The sequence below is a fragment of the Varanus komodoensis genome, unplaced genomic scaffold, assembly GCF_004798865.1.
Source record: "Varanus komodoensis strain SLA01 unplaced genomic scaffold, ASM479886v1 scaffold41, whole genome shotgun sequence".
Taxonomy (NCBI): domain Eukaryota; kingdom Metazoa; phylum Chordata; class Lepidosauria; order Squamata; family Varanidae; genus Varanus; species Varanus komodoensis.
The window spans coordinates 5,643,618-5,658,936 of NW_025335954.1; the positions used below are offsets into that span (position 1 = coordinate 5,643,618).

The following is a 15,319-nucleotide window of genomic DNA, read 5'->3' on the forward strand; positions in this document are numbered from 1 at the left end:
GTAGAAGAAGAGAAACTAAGGCTGCTTACCTGGAAGTAATCTCCATTGAACAGAAATGTTTGCAGACCTCCTAGACATCTTTGTCTGTTAGGTAGCAGAGAAATGGAATGAATGAATGAATGAAGTGAGAAGTCTGGCAAGTCTCCCTAAGCAAGGTGTTCAGCAAGCAAAACAAACACTAACAACAAACCCTTCTTGTAATCTCAGATGTTGGGAACCCTCAAATGCTCTGTTGGGGTTAGTCTGAAGTCACGGTTGTACATGCCTAAGCTTGTGGACCAAACTCAAAGACAAAAACAAATTGTGCTCAAAAAGGCATTCATTTGAAAGGCATATATGAAAAGATGTACAATTTGAAAAATGTCCACAAATGCTCTGGATTAAAATGCACATTTTTGATGCAGGCCAAAATGCATGTGATCTTTTAATGTACAGCCTCCCCACCACTCCCCCAAAGCATGCAGACACAAGTCAGAATGAACTTTGAGGGGAATTTGAAGAACTTCAGCAAGATCATGTTTTGCTGATTAATGCAGTCCTAGTTACAGTGCGGGAGAATGATAGGCAGCCAAACAACCCACCATTATTTCACATTGCTGCCAAGGGAATCTATTATGTCCTATAACCTAGCAGGCTAGCAATTCTTTTCTGGACAAGGTGGATTAATGTTTTTTTTCCTCAACAATATTAGCTTTCATGCAGGGTTTCCATCTCTGAGGTCTTGTTAGACTTTCATGTTCCCTACTATGTGATGTACTGTCCTTCAAACCAAAGTAGATATGAGTCATAACCTCCTTTCATTATCTACTTGTATTTTTCTCCTAGGGCAATCCTGGCCCCCCAGGCCCACCAGGTGCTTCAGGTAAAGATGGCCCCAAGGGTGCTCGTGGTGATGCAGGCCCAACTGGACGTGCTGGTGATCCCGGTTTGCAAGGCCCTCCTGGTCCCCCAGGCGAGAAGGGAGAATCAGGAGAAGATGGTCCCCCTGTATGTATTTCCCTTGTCATTTAGCATATACAGTTGACCTGTGACTGGCTGCTATTTCTTTGGTAAATTAACTCTTTCTTTGTTTTCTTGCTTCCTCCAGGGTGCTGATGGGCCACCTGGTCCTCAAGGTTTGGCAGGTCAAAGAGGTATTGTTGGTCTCCCTGGTCAGCGTGGTGAAAGAGGCTTCCCTGGTCTGCCTGGTCCTTCTGTAAGTGATTTTGAGAATTAAAGTCAGAAAAATGGGTGGTATGCAGCATGCATAGCCAGTTCAAGGGCACTCTGTTGCCCAGGATTTGGATTTGCAAAGTGCCTGGATTTTTCTGCTATTTTTTTAAGCTTGGAAAAGTTTGCTAGCACTTTTGAGTTAAATTGTTTTACTTCTGTATTTAAATCACTATCTGCCGAGCACCTGTGACCCAACCAGTATCTCTTGGTTTGTTGTTGTTGTTGGTCACAAAGTTGTGACCCCATGCACAACATTCCTCCAGGTTACAGACCTACAAAAGCTATATTTACTATATTTTATTGCATTTTACCACATTTTAATGATTTTTTAAAACCAAAAATTGTGATGTTCTGAAACAGTAATTGTCGAAAGTGCGTAAATCTGAACAGCATTTGTCATGACTGATTCTCCATTGCTTACTGAGTATGGAAAGGGAAATGTTTTGACAAGAGTTGGCATATTGGAGTGTCAACTGTTAAAACAATCTAGGCCAGCAGAGAGTAAGACTTGTTTCCTGTGTAGTTAACCAAAGGTGGCTCAGTCCTCATACAGTGATTGTGACTTCTTATGATTTATTCACATAGAGATTTGTTTGTTTCAAAACATCCCCAGGTGAATATTAAGTTCAGCATAAAAAGTGTATACAACCAGGGAGAAGTCTTGATTTAAGCTCCTTCTGCTGTTGCTGCTGCTATTATGATTTATTATGTAATTGTGTGAAGACTTGACACATTACATAAAACAAAAGACACCCAAGTCCTATTCCCAGTTAAATAACAAGACCATGTACAAAGGAAGGAGATTTGAAAGAACTGATACACGAGAACAATCAGAAAGCACCAGAGTGAAGAAGCAACTAGTAATTGACACACGTATGACAAGAGCCACTTGCAAAGAAGCCGATCTTGGCATGAAACATGAGCTGACACTGTCTCTGAATGAGGACTGATGTCTAAAATTGCACAAGTCTGATGGGCCCACTGGCAAAATTGTGGAAATGAGGAGAACTTTGAAAAAAAGACCTCTTGTGTGCTTCTACCAGGATTTGGGTCAAACTAATGCTTTATCCTCCTGGAGACAGTGGGACTATATGACCCAAATGAGCCATAGAAGGGAAAGCAAAGGGGTGGTCTGAAAGAATGGGCACTGGCATGAAAGAAAGGAGAGGAAACTTGTATATTATTCAGACTGAATAGAGATTGGTGTAGTCATATTACTCAGTGCCAACGAGACACCCACAGACTGAAGAACTGCCCCAAAGCTTGACATATTGTGGTACCTCATGGAATCCTCTAGATATTATTGGTGCATAGCAGATTTAACAATAGTATCTTTATTATAATGAGTCATGTGGCGCAAACCTGAAAATAGTTTTTACTCGAGTGCTTACAGTTTAAGAGAGGCCGCATGCTGCTTTGCTCTGGACTTTGCCCAGGTGACAGTTAAAATAACCCAATGTTTGGCTTATTCTTACCAGAGCTGATTTTTTTTGTCCCCTAGGGTGAACCTGGTAAACAAGGAGCTCCTGGGGGTCCTGGAGACAGAGGCCCACCTGGCCCTGTTGGACCACCAGGTCTGACTGGTCCTTCTGGTGAGCCTGGACGTGAGGTGAGCACAAGCAATGTGTTAGGTGTGTGAACTAGAAAAATACTGGGGGGAGATCTGATGATGATGGGTCATTCTATCCTGGGTCTTCCAATGCCCCAGGATAACATAAATGCCTCTTAATGTTTATTCAACATGATTTTAAATAAACAAGGAAAAATGTGATCACATTTTGAGTAACATATTTATAACATTTTCCATTATACTTAATTATATAATAGTTAGGTTTGATTATAGCCATCATGACTACAGCAGTATTGTACTATACCCTATATTTTAGAAGCATGTTATAAGGAGTATCCTAAATAGGACTTCCTGAATATTGAACAATACAATGATCATTCTCATACCCCACACCTAAACATACTTCCTTCTTTCCCTCTAAGAGTGATTAAGCCATAGCCATAACAATGCTTAATTTAGAGGGTGACAAGTTCCATCTGAAGGATGCCGTCTACTTTTTTCAGAAGCTTTACCTTATATTTTATTATTTAGAGATTTAATTTCTGTGACCTGTCCAAAGAGCCTAGACTGTTGGGTGGTATAGATATGTAAGAAATGAATAAATCAAAGCAACAATCCAATGGATGTTTAGACAGAAGTTCTTGTGGGATTTTTGTCTGTCATAGTATTGTCAAGAGGCATAGGATTACACCGTAACTTAATTAATTTGGCCCTCTTCCCATATTATCAACTTTGAGGAGAAGAGGATTATAGATTGATGGCATCTGTGCAACATGATTTGGCAGCAAACATTTGTAGTGAAGGGGTGTAATGAAGAACTTGACTTGCCCCTTGCTCTCTTCTCCATGTAACCCTCCAAAAAACTAGAGTTTAAATCAACTATCACTGCTGCTATATTTGGATCGATAAGGAGGCAAAGAACAATTGCACTGCAAGTGCTTCTAAGTAACAACTAAATAAGTGATTTGTTGGGGGGAGGGGGAGTAAGCCATGGAGTGCAGGAAGAGAGCCAGAGGTTATTTCCTTGAGCAATCTGGATAGCAGTTTTGCGCTCCATCATTTGCTCAGCTTGAACAGCCAGTACTAACTGGGCTTGCAGTGAGGGTCAGTTCTGTAGCAGGAGGTGCTGAGAAGCTCTTTAATATTGAATGAAAAATACGAGGAGGAGCGGGTGAGTTTCCTGAAAAATGAGAGAATAACATAGGATGGATCAAGAAGGAACTTGGAGGGGAATATACATAACTGAGAGAAGCATGGCTTCAAGTAAAGATTAGGAGATGGGACTGGTTTGGGGGCACTGGGTAACCCACCTCTAAACTGCTGCTATCTCTCTGTCCAGAAAGGGACATCCAACTACTTTCTTGCCTCCTAATGAATAATCATCTCACTTCTCATTTCCAGGGCAATCCTGGTTCAGATGGCCCCCCAGGCAGAGATGGTTCTCCTGGAGTGAAGGTAAGTGTTCACTCCCACAGATGGATTAGTCACTGCTGTTGCTGAAGATGATTAATTCTCTTTTACCTGGTCTCTTTTACCTGATCAGTTCTTGTCTAAAGTAGATGTCGCTTCTTCATAATCTACAAGTATCACCTTCTAAGAATATAAAGCCATCTTGCTACTTAAACCAGATGGGGGTGCAGGTTGCCTGCCCTCTGTTTTGCCTTTTCTCCCAGCTCATACTCTCTGCTCCTGTCCCCCATTTTTTCATGCAACCATAATGCTTCACCCCTTTTACATGAAACCTGAACAGTTCAGCACACAGCTTTTGTGTGTGTCATAACAATGTGGAACCAGGTGGGGAGCAGAGTTATGGTACTGGTTGGGTTGTTGTCCCTCACTACAGCCTTTGCACATGCAGCATTTAATATTTCTACTTTGTCCCCCTGACAGGGTGATCGAGGTGAGACTGGCCCTGTTGGTGGTCCTGGTGCTCCTGGCCCCCCTGGATCTCCTGGTCCCGTTGGTCCAACTGGCAAACAGGGAGAAAGAGGTGAAGCGGTAAGTGCTCTGTAACGATGCAGCAGCTGTAGTTCATTTTTTTCTCTGAAAGAGGATGAGTTTTAGGGAAGGACTTAAATGTTTTTCACTAAAGTGCACATCACAAAATCAATAGTAACAATAATATTGCCTATCCTTTCTCCCATCTGTTCTCAGGTACTACTGATTACATATCATGATATACATTCTCTCTTGTCTATGCACATAGTAACAGCTCACAGCATGTGTATGCATGTTTGTGTGTTGTGTTTATTCATATTTATATTTCTCCAGTCTTTTTATGATATGCATGAAAGTGCGGGGGGGGGGGCTTTGGTCAAGGGAACTGCCCTCCAGGAATTCAATATATTTGGTCTGTTAATCTTATTATTCATTATTATTAATCTTTGTAAAACTTCTATCACCCAGTTTTTCTGGATCTGGGGTAAATTTTCATTTGCATGCTAAAGAGATCTCACAATCTGTTAACTGTGAGCAGTTCCAGCGCAAAGACATATATCAACTTCCATCATCCATTAAGTAGGATTAATCGCGTGTCCATAGATATGTCCCAGTTTGCCATTCTTTCTGAGTAACACACTAGGCCATGCCTCAGTGACAGCAGAGACCTATATGGCCACCGCACATGCATAAATGAGGCTGTCCTTACACACCAGCAATACCCAAGGCACTGAAATTCTGGACTGCTTACCAGACATTGCATTTATGTTACTTCAGTCTGGATCTTCCAGATGTCCTGTTCTTCAACTCCCATCAGTGTCAGCTAGCATGGCCAATGGTCAGGCATCACTAGAGTTGTAGTCCAAAACATCTGGAGACTGCTCTAATCACAGCATACATATTTAAAAATCCCTTCATTCTGCCATCCTTTTGCCACTGGGAGTGCATCATGACTTTTCCAGTTCCTCTTACACTTGGGGCATAGGAATAGGTGTCATAAGTACAGGTTAGGGGACAAGTGGCTAGAGAGCAACACTTGTGAAAGGGACCTCAGGGTGCTGGTTGACTGCAGGCTAAACATGGGTCAGCAGTGTGAAGCGGTGGTCAAGAGGGCGAACGCCACCCTTGGTTGCATACCCAGAAGTGTGGCTTCTAGATCAAGAGAGGTATTACTACCACTCTACATGACTCTGGTGCGCCCGCAACTGGAGTATTGTGTTCAGTTTTGGGCCCCTCATTACAGAAAGGATATAGCCAGGTTAGAGTCAGTGCAGCGTAGGGCCACAAGGTTGGTGGCCAGTTTGCAGGGGATGCCGTATGAGGCGAGACTGAGGGAACTAGGTCTCTTCAGCCTGGAGAAGAGGAGATTCAGAGGGGATATGTTGGCGACATACAGGTATGTGAGGAGATGTCACATGGAGATGGGTAGAGACCTGTTCTCCCCTGCAGAGGAAGGCAGGACGCGCTCCAGCAGAGCAAAGCTCAGGGACCCAAGGTTCCATTTGCATGCCAGGAAGCACTTCCTGACAGTCAGGACCCCGAGGGTGTGGAATGGGCTTCCACGAGAGGTCGTTGAGGCCCCATTGGTGCGGGTGTTCAAGGATAGGCTGGACATCCACATGGTGGGCATGCTGTGAGCGGAGCCGGCTGGTGCCGGAGATCAGACTAGATGGCTTGGGAGGCCCCTTCTGACTCGCTCTGTTTCTATGTTTCTTCTTCCACCTCCTCCTGTAGTAATCAGGGTAGGTTCTGATATTTCATCAAATGTTAATCACAGTTTTTTATGAATACCAGTAATAGCAGTAGAAGGCTTGATCATTCAACATTCATGAAATATGCCAGATTCTGTAGGCATTTCCTGGACCAGGGTTTTCCCCTCCTGTTTCAAGGGATTCTAGGACAAAGTAGTCACTAGATTAGCTTCAAACTGAAAGAACAATGAAAGTGCTCTATCATAGTAGAACTCAGTATCACCCAATGAACTTCACTGGTTTAGAAGGTGGAAGATTGGCAATAGAAAGTGTAACCATGATGCTTAATTACATTATAGAATTCACTACAAGTAGATACAATGTTGGCTACTAGTTTACTTGGGATTAGGTGCTGTTATGGAGGATTGGTCTACCAATTGCTACCAACCATGAGAATTAAAGGCATCTCTATATAAAAAGACAATCTACCTGTTGCTGGGGGGGCATGTCCTGTGAGCTTCCAGAAGCATGTGATTGGCAGCTTCTAGAGCAGAAAGCTGGGCTAATTGGAATGTAGTCTGATCCAACATGGTAATTCTTAACACTATAGGAAAAAGCTTGAATTGCCCTCTGCCTTGTTAAGTAAGTGTTTTTTTCCTTTGGCTTAGCTGAGTTTAATTCCTCCAAAATGCTTAGATCCTCTGGATTTGCAGGTTGGCCAAACTGCATGTAATGCTCAGTCACATCTAGGGCTGTTTTTTCCTGCTCAAGACTTTTTTTAGAGAACAGAGTACAGCTGCAGATGTAGTAATCTGTAGTGGAAGAGTGGAAAAATGATTTCTTAACCCTTTCCCCTCTAGTGGTATTTTTCAAATTGTCTTTTACAAATATCACTCCCTAAAGAGCCCTGTGTAATTAAATACACATATCTAAGCCCCATTGATCAACTCTGAAGACCTCAGCTCCTGTTCTCATCTCCATATGGATGGAAAGTATGTCAAATCAAGTGATAATTGTTGTCATTGTGTCTTGCTTTCCAGGGCGCTCAAGGTCCAATGGGTCCTGCCGGTCCTGCAGGTGCACGTGGCATGCCTGTGAGTATTTTTGCCTACCTTTATTTTACTGGCACTCTGGCAGATGCTATTCAATTTACTGAGAGCCAAGAGTGGATCAGCATTCCCAAAATGGGAAACAAGAGCATTCCTGTACATAGCCCAGAGAGGAAAAGTGGTCTGTTTCCAGATTTGTTTTTAATGTGTGTCATTGGGAGGGCACAGAAAGCATTTCCACGCCAGGTAACATGAACATCTGTTATTTAGATGAAAATAGTGTATTCATATGAATAGAAGAAAACATTAATAAGTATTTCTCCATGTGTGAGGTAGTGCTAGTGGAGTCATCCAGGAGCAGTTGCCTTTTGTCTGATGGATTCTCAGAGGTTGGGAATCAGATGGGCCTTCAGATGTTTCAAACTGCAATAGCCATAAGCCCCAGCCAGCATGTCTGATAGGAACTATGGGAGTTGTATTCAGTGATTTAAACCTCTGCTGCTGGGCTGGTAGATCGAAAGGTTGCCGGTTTGAATTTGCACAACGGGGTGAGTTCCCGTTGCTCCATCCCAGCTCCTGCCAACCTTGCAGTTCGAAAGCATGCAAATGCAAGTAGATAAAAAGGTACCACTTTGGTGGGCAGGTAACAGCATTCCGTGCACTTCAGTGGTTAGTCCCATGACCACGGAGACTGTCTGCGGACAAACGCTGGCTCCCTTGGCTAGGAAACGGAGATTTTTCGCCCTCTAGGGGGCGGTTCTGAGTCAGGCATGACTGGACTTAATGTCAAGGGGAAACCTTTACCTTTATTCCAAAATATCTGGGGATGCCCAAGTTATATAATCTGCCCTTTTTTCCCCTTGACCGAAATCCATAGTTCAGTACTGCAAAGATTTCCAAGACTTCTGCTTTTTAAAAAGAGTAGTAGTCCTCCAAGCATGGTTATACTTAGAAGCAATTAAGGGGTTCCCTTCCCTGAAGAGTAACAATGAACTGCTAAAAAGGGTTAAATGCTGCTACTTCCTGCTGACATCAGTTCCTCCTCTAATAGAACAGGCATTACAAGGAATGAATGGTGTGCGAAACTGAAGCAACTAGTTCAAATGTGGCCTGAGAGATTGTTGTTGAGCAAGGAAAAGCCCCAAGCATTTCTTTTCTATTTACTACCTCCACAAGGAGGTGAATGACACTTCTTTCCCAGTATCATGGCGCCATCAGTAGAGGGCAACAGAGACCTACAGCCTTTGTGGCTGGTTACTTACTTACTTACTTACTTATTTAAAGCATTTCTGTGCTGCCCCTATCGCAACAAAGCCTTGGGGCAGCTCACAACGAATACATAAATACATAAATAATAATACAGCAAATTTTTTTAAAAAATTGTTTAAAAACCCCTGGTGCATTCTCGGCTAAAAATTTAAAATCCTATTAATTAAATAATTTAACAATTAAAATAAGTTTTAAATAAAAAGGTCTTAGCCTGGTGCCAAAAAACAAATAATGACGGCGCCAGGCGGACCTCTCTGGGGAGCGCATTCCATAGATGGGGCGCCACTGCAGAGAAAACCCTCCTCCGGGTACTCACCCTCCTAATATCATTCACAGAGGGTTCCCGGAGAAGGGCATCTGTTGCTGATCTCAAGGGGCGGGAGGGCATATATGGGCACAAGCGTTCCTTTAGATATCCAGGTCCCAAGCCGTTACTTCCCTCTTTGCCATTAAAGGAAGACAGAGCACCTCTATCCTACCTTGTAATCATCAGGTGTTAGCTGTCTGTTTCTGGCTAAAGGCACCAATCTCAGCCAGTCCGTACAGAAAAAATGCCAGTCACTCCATTAAGTGGTCAACTTTGTATCCTAAGACTTGCAGGACATCCCTATGAGTCTCAGACTCTCTGATGTCATAGAAAGCCTTGCTTAGGGTCAGGCAACTGAGTCATTTGCAGGAGCAACAAAAGACCTTTATGACATCAGAGCGTGGCAGCCAACAGTACCAAGAGGCACTGGCCAAGCAGAGGTTGAGTGTCGGAGCTGCCAGAAGGGAAGCTGAACATTCATATCTGGTTGTATGGAGGGCTGTTTAAGTAGCAGCCAAAGAGGTAGGTGCCAGTATAGGGACATCACAGTTCACAGAGTGTTGCCAAGCTTTGCCTACAGTTCTGTTGTACTGAATACAGCTCCTGTTCTCTATTTCTAGGGTCCACAAGGTCCTCGTGGTGACAAAGGTGAAGCTGGTGAGGCAGGAGAACGTGGTCTGAAGGGTCACAGAGGATTCACTGGTCTGCAGGGTCTTCCTGGACCTCCTGTAAGTTTCCATTTCAGCACATCACATGGTAGAATCCAGCCCATGAATTTATGTTCTAGGTTTCCTGTGGACTGAAGAGAGTCCACTGAAGAGAGTTTTGTAGCAGGAATAAGAAAGGATTTTTATGGCTTATCTTCCTACAGAGGTGGGAACCTCAAGCTCAAGGGAACTAATTTAGTCCTTGTCTATAGCCTCTTCCCCTGGCCCACACTCCTCTTCTCCAACCACTGAATATTTGGTGGTTTCTCAGCAGGGATAGTGAAGTCAAAACTGTCTTCCTGAGAATTCTTTGGGGTCTTTGAAAGCTTATCAGAGGTATCTTGATGAAAAGTTCAGTAATGATAAACAAGCTTTGCTGAGAGACAGCTTGCCCGCCACTACCAGTCTTCCCCATCAGTGATGTGCTCTAGGGAATACATTCCATTCAATTGTGAATTGAATTGACCAAACCTAGCCAGCTTCACATTCAAAATAAGTGTGCTCCCAGAACATGTTGCAGACTGCTGGACAATGTGCTGTGGTTCCATAGCACACTGACAGCATCTTCAACAGATGGGTTGATATAGGGTTTCCTGCAGGAAAAAGGTAGAAAACCTGTGTGTTTAACTGTCAGTCTTCTACAGACCAGCCATACAGACCGTCCAATTAATTGCTTGGACCCTTCTATAGAGAAGCCTTGACAGGACTGGGTGGAGACCTGTTCTCCCGTGCAGAGGAAGGCAGGACGCGCTCCAGCGGAGCAAAGCTCAGGGAACCAAGGTTCAATTTGGATGCCAGGAAGCACTTCCTGACAGTTAGGACCCCAAGGGTATGAAATGGGCTTCCATGGGAAGTGGTTGAGGCCTCATTGGTGAGTGTGTTCAAGGAGAAGTTAGACGTGCGCATGGTGGGCATGTTGTGAGCAGAGCCAGCTGGAGCTGGGGGTCAGATTAGATGGCCCGGGAGACCCCTTCTGACACGCTCTGTTTCTGTGTTTCTATAATTGTGTACCATTTCCCCTCTCTTGCTTAGGGTCCTTCTGGAGATCAAGGTACTGCTGGTCCTGCTGGTCCCTCTGGTCCCAGGGTAAGTCCAATTTCCAGGATACAAATTTATTTCTTAAGCTCCTTGATGAAATAGCAAGGAGTGCAACAACGTAATGTGTGTAGCAATGTAAAGTCATCTGCTACATGACTCCTTTATTCTCCAAGTGTGTGGCTATGGAAATTTTAAGGTTTTTTTCCCTAGTAGTTGGTATTTTCCACCCCAAAATAGCCAGTGTTGGAGTAACATTGGAGAACTGGTGTGGTGTAGTCGTTCGAATGTTGTACTGTGGACCCAGGATATCTGGGTTCAATCCTCAGTCAGCCATAAGTCACTGAGTGACTTTGGGCCAGTCACAAATTTGTAGCCCAACCTACCTCACAGGTTTGTTGTAGTGGAACTATGTGAGCCTTGGGTCCCACACAAGAGGAAAAAAGGCAGGATAAAAATGTAATATTAAATATGTATATATCTGCAGCAAACTAAGGTAGTACAGTTATGCCTGCAGAACTTTGTTCAGGTGTGTTACTAGGCCCATCTCACCTTCTGCTCAATGTTGGAGCTCCTCTCCACTAGACAGGCATCACTGCCACAGGCATTACAACCCCTCTTGAACTGCTGTCCAAGTGGGCTAAGATTTTTCTGTAATACATTTTATTATGTTCATGGAGTTTGTTCTGGCTGCAGCAGACTAATACAGCTATCGCTGTTTGTGGTTTTACTGCTCAGACATCTGGGAAAGGAATTCTTATTTTCTGTGTTGTGAGTTAAGAAGGAAGGAACCCAATGGGTCTGTTCATCTTTTATAGCAAGAAAATGTGAAATGCTGTTAGAATTACCATACTTCCCACATGGTTAATAGATGAAGAAGGCTCTCTAGCTTTTATGTCAAAAGGCATATTCAGCATATAGACATGGGGGATTCATTGCTTTAGCAGGGGGCTTTGGGAAACATTGTGTATGATTGTGACAGCACTGTAATACTTCTGCCTGTACAAAAAGCCTGTTATGTATATACGCACAGTGCTTTTTTTGTCATAGAACGCACCGGAACAGAGTTCCAGCACCTTTTTTCGACAGATTTTCCAAGTTTTAAAAGTAACTTTTGAAAATTTGATGTTTGGTCCACGTGGATTTGAATCGCCCTGTTGAGCATAGCAGGTCGGCGGCAAAATCATTAAAACGGTGCATGTGGGCTGCTTGTGTGTTGAATCCAATACACGTGCACTTTGTCCATGCTGGTTGTGATGGCGCTGTGCGGCTTGTGGTGCTGCTTGGCTTGTGATTGGCCGTGTGGCCATGCACTGAGTGCTTACTGTGGGTGGTGACCTTTATGTTTCATTACACAACTGATGAGTGTGGGTGTGTGTACAGTGATTGACTACATGTGAAAGGTAAATAATTTCATGAGTTCTGGCACCTTTTTTCTTATAAAAAAGCCCTGTATACGTGTATCCATGGGCAGTCTGTTTCTCATATATACTTTGTGGCTTCTCCTAGGGTCCCCCAGGTCCTGTTGGCCCCTCTGGCAAAGATGGCTCTAATGGAATGCCTGGCCCTATTGGTCCCCCTGGTCCTCGTGGTCGCAGTGGAGAAACTGGCCCTGCTGTAAGTAATTGGAAGAAGATGCAAATAAAGTGCATGACTGTGCATCCCATGTATGGGTATTTCCTCTTCACCTTTGTGATTTGAATCTCTCTCTGGAGTTAACCAAGGGATTAGTCAAGAAGTGGACCAAATTTTTCTTCCTTTTGAGGATAGCCCACAGTCTTTTGTGTTGAGAAAGGATTGTGCATTTCTACCAAGGGAAATTGCTTGAGGCACCATGTGTGTCACCAAATATATGGTAATAGGCTTTCCAATAAAGTATTTTAGAAGTAAAAGGAATGGTGGAATGGGAAAGGATTAAAAGATCTTGGCCAAGAGCAAAATTAATGTAGAAGTTTCACTATAAGTCTCTTCCTTGCAAACTTAATCACATTTTGGTGTCAGCAGATGGGACAGTATATAGAGGGGCTGTAGTGAATCTGGCAGGAATGGCATGGCAGGGATTTTCTTAAGTTTAACCACAAAAATTTCAAAACTGTCTTCCTTCCTATAACCTTACAGGGTCCACCTGGAAATCCTGGGCCCCCTGGTCCTCCTGGCCCACCTGGACCCGGTATTGACATGTCAGCCTTCGCTGGCCTGGGTCAGACAGAGAAAGGCCCTGACCCAATGCGTTACATGCGAGCTGATCAGGCTTCCAGCAACCTGCGGCAGCATGATGCTGAGGTCGATGCCACCCTGAAGTCACTCAACAACCAGATCGAAAGCATCCGAAGCCCCGAGGGAAGCAGGAAAAACCCAGCTCGTACTTGCCGTGACCTGAAACTCTGCCACCCTGAATGGAAGAGTGGTGAGTGGATTGGGACCCACCAGTGCCTGGTTTGCCAGGATGCGTAGTAGCATAATAACTAAGCAGTAAGCAGGAAGGATTGTTTCACTGCTCAGAGCCTGTACATGTAGCTCTCATTGCAGAGGTCAATTATGCAATTCTGACCTTCTGCCAACTAACTTTACTGGGTATTTCAGCTTTACTCACACAGTTGAAGGCATATGAGTGGTGATTCAAAGAGCTGTGCCTGGGGGGCATATTTCATCCTGCATAAGTCAGTGAAAGTCATGCTGCTCTTGGGAACGAAGAGATGCTTTTCCCCTCAGCATGGAATTTAAAACCCAAAGCCATGGACATGGCCTAAAGAGCTGAGACTATATAACAAAATAGAAATTAGCTGATTTAAAAAAAAACTATCAGCCTTCAAAGAATCCCACTTCTTTATAGCTTAAAGAGCACACTTGATGCTCTAGCATGTATAACTTTTTCTGTTTTAGCTTATTATTTTAACTTAGCAATGTGTCATTGTAATTTTCCCATTAACAATTTGATACTTCCAAATTTCATAGGATAACAGCTTAGGCCTCTGATGTGCAAATGCCCCCATAGAATATAGAGTACAAAGCCTAGTGTACCCAAGAAAACGAAGCAGAGAACTGGGGTGATTATGTGTATGAACATATACATAGGTATAGAAAAAATACAAAGAAACACCATGCTGACTCTTGTGTTCTTAATTTTGCAGGTGACTATTGGATTGATCCTAACCAGGGGTGCACTTTGGATGCTATAAAAGTTTTCTGCAATATGGAGACTGGCGAGACCTGTGTCTACCCCAAGCCTAGCAACATTCCCAAGAAGAACTGGTGGACAAGCAAGAGCAAGGACAAGAAGCACATCTGGTTTGGAGAAACCATCAATGGAGGCTTCCACGTAAGTAGCCAGAATCAGCATAGGGGCAAGAGGGTTGCCTTGGGTGAAGCACAGAATGTACTGGTGTGAGAGGGTTGCAATTCCAGATCATCCCTTCCCCTGATCTTTCAGCCTGCCTGTGGTAGTTTTCCACTAGCCACATATATTGCTTCTCCAAGATGCTGTAAAATGGGTATGATGGAAAAAGATCACGTTCAGAAGAAACAGCACTGCACACCTATGATAGGTGGCTATAGTGTTGGTCTAGGACCTAGAAGAGTGTTCAGTTCCCTTTGAGCCATTAACCTGACAAAGTGGCCTTAGGCAAGTCACTCTCAGCCTAATCTGCTGCACAGGGTAGCAGTGAGGATATGTGTAGATGGTGAGTACCATGGACAAAGCCTTGCGTTCATTGGAAGAAAGATAGAAAATGCATGCCATAGAGAAGTAAGGAAATGCATAAACAAGATGCAGACTTTGGTATAATCTGGTAGGGGAATTATTATGTAACTGAATTTGGCTTATAGCCACAATATTCAGCTTTACTTCGAAGATACGTTGTTGTTTAGTTACAAAATTGTGCCCAACCCATCACGACCCCATGGACAACATTGTTCCAGGCTCTCCTGTCCTCCACCATCCTTCAGAGTCCACCCAAGTCCACACCCACTTCCCCAGTGACTCCATCTAGCCACTTCATCCTCTGCCTAAGATATGAGAAAAAGAGAAACAAAAGTTTTGGCAGGCGAGTTCTAACTCCACTCAAGAATAGGTGAGCTAATGGAGAAAGTTCCCTTCAAGGCTTTTGCAATGAGGTGACTGAGAACTGAAGCAATGTCCTAAGTGGAGTTAGAACTTGACATGTGCACTGCCGCCACCACTCCTGCTTTTTGCTCTCCTTGCCTTTAGAATGAACATAAGGCCCCCAAAAGCATTTCTCAGTTTCTGCCTTCCTCCTCTCCAGTTCAGCTATGGAGATGACAACCTGGCTCCTAACACTGCAAACATCCAGATGACATTCCTGCGCCTCCTGTCAACTGAAGGCTCTCAAAACCTCACCTACCACTGCAAGAACAGCATTGCCTACATGGATGAAGCTTCTGCAAACCTTAAGAAATCTCTCCTGATACAGGGATCCAATGATGTAGAGATTAGAGCTGAGGGCAATGGCCGGTTTACATATAGTGCCTTGTATGATGGCTGCACGGTAAGTAGTTCAAAAAGGGTGGTGTTTTATTAGGGC

General features: G+C 43.8%; 1 protein-coding gene across 1 annotated transcript in view; it reads left to right on the forward strand.

The window, feature by feature from the left end:
• COL2A1 (collagen type II alpha 1 chain) overlaps positions 1-15,319 on the forward strand; it is an 82,136-nt gene that overhangs the window by 65,416 nt on the left and 1,401 nt on the right. The window contains exons 42-53 of the mRNA XM_044443150.1: positions 826-987; positions 1,088-1,195; positions 2,714-2,821; positions 4,184-4,237; positions 4,673-4,780; positions 7,452-7,505; positions 9,657-9,764; positions 10,776-10,829; positions 12,288-12,395; positions 12,897-13,185; positions 13,910-14,097; positions 15,041-15,283. Of these exons, the coding sequence (XP_044299085.1) occupies positions 826-987; positions 1,088-1,195; positions 2,714-2,821; positions 4,184-4,237; positions 4,673-4,780; positions 7,452-7,505; positions 9,657-9,764; positions 10,776-10,829; positions 12,288-12,395; positions 12,897-13,185; positions 13,910-14,097; positions 15,041-15,283 (1,584 nt within the window). The remainder of the gene's footprint in view (positions 1-825; positions 988-1,087; positions 1,196-2,713; positions 2,822-4,183; positions 4,238-4,672; positions 4,781-7,451; positions 7,506-9,656; positions 9,765-10,775; positions 10,830-12,287; positions 12,396-12,896; positions 13,186-13,909; positions 14,098-15,040; positions 15,284-15,319) is intronic.